This window comes from Crocodylus porosus, unplaced genomic scaffold (assembly GCF_001723895.1).
Source record: "Crocodylus porosus isolate Cpor-Errol unplaced genomic scaffold, CroPor_comp1, whole genome shotgun sequence".
NCBI classification, from domain to species: Eukaryota; Metazoa; Chordata; order Crocodylia; family Crocodylidae; genus Crocodylus; species Crocodylus porosus.
In genome coordinates, this window is record NW_017728906.1 from 20,226,635 (window position 1) to 20,231,398 (window position 4,764).

Sequence of the window (4,764 nt, forward strand, 5' to 3'; positions counted from 1 at the left end):
GCGGGGGCTCCCCCCCTGGCATGAGCCGGGGCTGCGCGGCCGCCGCCTGGGGACAATGGTCGCGGAGTTTGCCCGCTTCTACCTCCTCGGCTGCGTCTGGCTCTGCGCAGGTAAGCGGTGGCGCCTGCCCTGTCCTGCCCTCGCTCCCCGCTTCGGCTCGTCTTTGCCTGAAGTTTCATGGGCTCCGTCTGCGCTCGGGATGGGCGCGGGGGGCGGCTTTCCGCCCCTAGCCCGTGCGGGCTGCTCTGGGGTCTGGAGCAGGAGTGCTGGGCGGCACGCGGGGACACACGCAGACAGGAACACACATGGATAATCGCGCACACAGGCGCACATAAAGGGGCATACGGGGCACGCACACACGGACAGTCACAGCACACAGACGCTCACGCTTGCATGGGGGCAAGGCGCTTTGGCAAGCTCAGGATCTCTCGTTGCTCCCTCCCAGCCCATGAACAAGGAGCTGCTCAGAGTTCCCCTGTAGGCTCAAAGGCTTGTCGCTGAAACTGAGGAGGGAGAAGTGTTGGGAAATAACCTTTTTCTCCTGTAGGATCTGCTGGGTTGCATGGCATGGCTGTGTGTGTCTCTGTACTTGGGGGGGCAGGGGGTGGAGAGAGAAGATTACATGAATGGGCTGGTTTTCGCAGCAAACTTCCAGCCTCTTGATTTATGGTGAGAGTTCAGGCTTCTCCTTCTTTTCTTTCTTTCTTTTTCTAAAAGAAGACAACACTCTTTCCCTCTCTGGGCTCTTCCGTCTCAGCAGTGCTACCCCACTGCCTCATTACAGGAGACGCTTACTTGCCAGCTAAATGCAGCCTGGGCGACTTCTTGCTTTCTAGCCAGTTTAGCTTAACCCCTCCTTTCAGCCCCACAGATTTCCTTTGCCCCCCTCCTCCTCTTTCCCCTCCTCTTGCTTCAAGAAGTTGTAGGTGCCGCTCTGGAGCACAGCCGCAGCTGCTGAGTCTTGGGCAAGTTACAGGATCCAGGATCCAGCTCCCGCGCTGGGCGGGGATTTGTGCCTGAGAGCCTGGTAGCGTGAGAGTGATGTTGTAGCTGTGATGGTCCAGTAATTATGCGAGAGATGATGCAAGAAAAATGATCCCCCTAAAAAACCCTCATCTGTACCCTTGGGATAAAGTTAGACAAGCCTTCCAATGCAAGATGTTCTTTCTCAGATCTTTAGATATAGGAAGCAGGGCACTGCAGGCTGGGATCATGGCACATGTGTCAAAATCCTTTAGTCCTGATTAAAGAATGCCCTTGCCTCCTGGCAAACCCCTGACATGGAGCCAGCCCAAGGCACGCTGTATCTTCCCAGGAGTCCAGGACTAGTGGGGCAGCCGGATGTAGCTGGAAAGGAGTTGGGACTGGTGAATAGGTTAAAGTGTAAAGGCCAGCTCTGTTCTTCCCTTCATGCACCCCTTGGCTAATGTAGCCATCTCAACAGTTTGCATGTCTGGTTGATTGAGTGCTTTTTGCCACCAAGCGGGATGCAAATCAAGAACAAATCGTTCCCCCCTGCCTCTTTCCCTTTCCTCCTCCCCTCTAGCCCACTCCCAGTCCTCAGCTTTAATTTATAGCCCCAGATTGCTTTGAGATGATTTTTGATTCACCTTCTCTGTTAAAGTTTATTCACGTGTGTAAAGTGAAGTGTCAGTGTGATAAATGGAGGAAGGAGCGATCACAGAAGAGATAGGGGGATTAATGGTCATTAGTCACTGTTTGAGCTGGGTTTATGTGTGTTGGGGCATCTTATCATGCCTGTAGATTAAAGATAGGGTCATACTAACAGGGTATTGTTGACAGCAGATTTAGTTCCCTTGCAAATCCTCCACCTTTGAGAGTGCCCCATCACACTGTTGTTGGAGAAAGTATTGTGTGTGTAAATATGTGTGCATACATATAAAATATATGTATATGTGTATGTATACATATAGCTATGTATGTATAAGTGTGTGTGTAGAGAAAGAGAGAGATGTATGTATTGTATTTATATAAAAACTCTCTGGACATAATTACTTTTAACTGTATATATCCCTTTGGACTTTTATAATGATATCCAGCTAAAATAGTATTTGTTTCTCACTCTGGATTTTTCAGGGTTTTTTATTTTTTAACTTTAAATGTCCATTTATTTATTTCCTTTTGTTTCCTTTTGTTCTTGTTAGGCTTTCCTATTGTTCCTGTTAGCTGGCAGACTAGACTTGTCTGCTTGCAGTTTTCCTTCACGTTTAACTTCCAGCTGCTTGTATCTTGCATAAAACTATGAACGTGAAAGTACAACATGTAATGCAGCCAATTTAGCAAAACCTTGTCTTGTAGGTCTGATAGACACTAAACGTGAATAAGTAGCAGGTTTTCTTAATTGATTTTTATAAAATTGTGGAGGACTTGGATGAGTAATTAAAGTTCAGTGATTAAATTAAGTTTCTGAAAGACTTAAATACATTGTACCTGAAGCATCGACTCAAGTGCTACTGAATGTAACGTTTTATATGATAACATGATTGTAGCTAGAGATTGGGTGCCGAATTTAACTGTAAGTGATCTTAAGTACTGTATTTGGCTTACTTTTGTGGATTCTCCTTTCAAAGACAGAAACTGTCATGTTGCTCTTGGTCATGTATTGGTCATGATGTCTGTAGTTTGGCCTTGTATGGTTTCTCTTTGTATATGTTACATTTTTCATCAGGTATAATGGACAACTGGAATATTTTTTTGTGCTTCATAATAGTTTGTTCTGTTTATATCTTTTCTGCTAGTCTTCTGTCCCAGGAAAGTTGCTTGCCTATAAATTGTCAAATTGGAATTGTACCTGAGTTCACCCTTTGTTCTAAGTTAAGTGATAAGTTTTGCTGTGTAGTTTTTGCCCTGTGTTTCTCTTCTCATTCCCAGAATACCTTGCTGGTGTTACTAGGAGCAACAGAATGAAATCAACACATGTTGCAACTTCTGAATCAGTTTTTGTAGCTGGTGAAGTGTGGAACCTTCAGCAACTGTATCTGTTTTCTGTTTCATTATTTAAAGAGACTTTTTTTTCTTTATAAGGACAGATCTTTATCCTTAAGCTATACATAAAAAAAGAAAATGCCAAGGGTAGGGTCTTGTCCTTCATTGCTGAACGTGCAATATTGTGCCTCCAGTTTAGGACACTAAAATACTTTACATGAATGTGATAAACATGATATCAAATGTTGGTTGCAAAACACATTTAGCTTTGAGGCCAAATTTGAAAATAGAGCTCAGAGTTCTATTTTGATACAAACAATGCATTGGGCTCCTAGATCTTCCATCCTCCATCTCTGTCTCTTCTTGACTGGGACTAAAAAAGGCTTCTGACTTATTCTTTTATTTTGTTTTTAAATTTCAAAATTTGGAGCTTCTCTTACATCCACTGAAGTTAATAGTCTAACTCAGTGGTGTACCCCCCTGGTGATCAACGCAGCAAAAGTGAAACAGGAAGTTCCACCGCGGCACTTCCCGTTTCGCCACTGTGAGTCGAGTCCGACTTTTTCCAACGCGGCCCGTGGCAAAGCAGCCTGCGTGAAACCTCCCTCCCTAACCCCCAGCACACTGACGCTGGAGAATGAAAGCCCCGGTGTGCTGGACATGGCGGGAGGGGCGCTGGCTGGAACTTCCGGCCCAAGCAGGCAAAGACCAAAATGTACTACCTGCGTACCCCCACGGGTACACATATTATGGGTTGTGAAACATTGGTCTAAATCCCACAGCCTTAAAAGCACTATAAGCCTCTGCAGGGAGGCTTAGGACCAACAATTGAAGTACTTGTCAAGCATCAACTTGCCAGGGGGATGACAGGGAATTGACCAGCTGGTCGCCAATTTAAACATTAGGTGTGGTTCTCACTAGCAAGGCTCAGCTTTAGTGAAAAGCCTAGCTGCTGGGCAAGGAGGAAGCTGGAAATTTTACTAGGGTATTGACCTGTCTCCTTTTCAGATCCGTTATTTTGTGGACTGGCCTGTGGCTAGTAATCGCTGAATAAAATTGAATTGCTCTCAGTGTTAGAATGGGGATGCTTTACTTCCCTACTTTTCTGTTTCAACTTCAAAGCCTGCTGGCAAAAGAGAGGATATCTTCTTTTTATCCATCGGTTTATTTTCTCTTGTGGTATCTGTCCTCCACCCAGATCTCTCCCAAGCCTGTTCAGTATAAAAGTAACGTCTAAAAACCAAAACTTCGTATTGTGCAGAAACTGACTTAAATGCCACACCTTGTCTTGGTAGAAACAGAAGCTATAAGCGCTCATATTCAGTGATTTAATGATCTCCTGGGCTGGGATTTTTTCAGTGGCTGCATTTGATCCCTCTTTGGAAGAAATAATTCCTACCTTACGCTCTGATCCCAGACTTTCTGATAGAATTCAGTTTGTTAAACATGCTTTCTTTCTTAATACCTGGTCATTGTAGAGCAGGCTAACTTGTCCTCATCAATTAGGATTGCTACATTTTGAAGTAAAGAGAATTTTTTGCCTCTGAATAGTTTCTGTGGTTCAGAGTAAGCCTTTGTAAGCATGGGTTTGGAGTTGCCTTTGTAGGTATGGCTTTCACTGATAGTTCTAGCCAGTGGAGGGCAAAATTGGCTCTTATTTTCTTATAGAAAAGCCTAGTTAGAGCAGATAGAATTGGAAAGGCCTCAGAATGTATTAGAGCTAGTTGGTTCATCCATTGAAGTAAATCAACATATTTGTTTGACCCAGTTTTAGTGGCATAATTTTGGGCAGCTATCCTATTCAAAATTTTTTTTTTT

The 4,764-nt window shown here is 44.4% G+C and overlaps 1 protein-coding gene across 4 annotated transcripts in view; it reads left to right on the plus strand.

The window, feature by feature from the left end:
• ROBO1 (roundabout guidance receptor 1) overlaps positions 1–4,764 on the plus strand; it is a 1,129,598-nt gene that overhangs the window by 679,089 nt on the left and 445,745 nt on the right. The window contains exon 1 of one of the 4 annotated variants that reach the window (XM_019528740.1): positions 7–110. The exons of the other annotated variants lie outside the window; for them this stretch is intronic. Coding sequence (XP_019384285.1) covers positions 56–110 — 55 coding nt within the window. The 5' untranslated portion in view covers positions 7–55. Of the gene's footprint in view, positions 1–6; positions 111–4,764 lie in introns of those variants that run through there. 4 annotated transcript variants of the gene reach the window in all.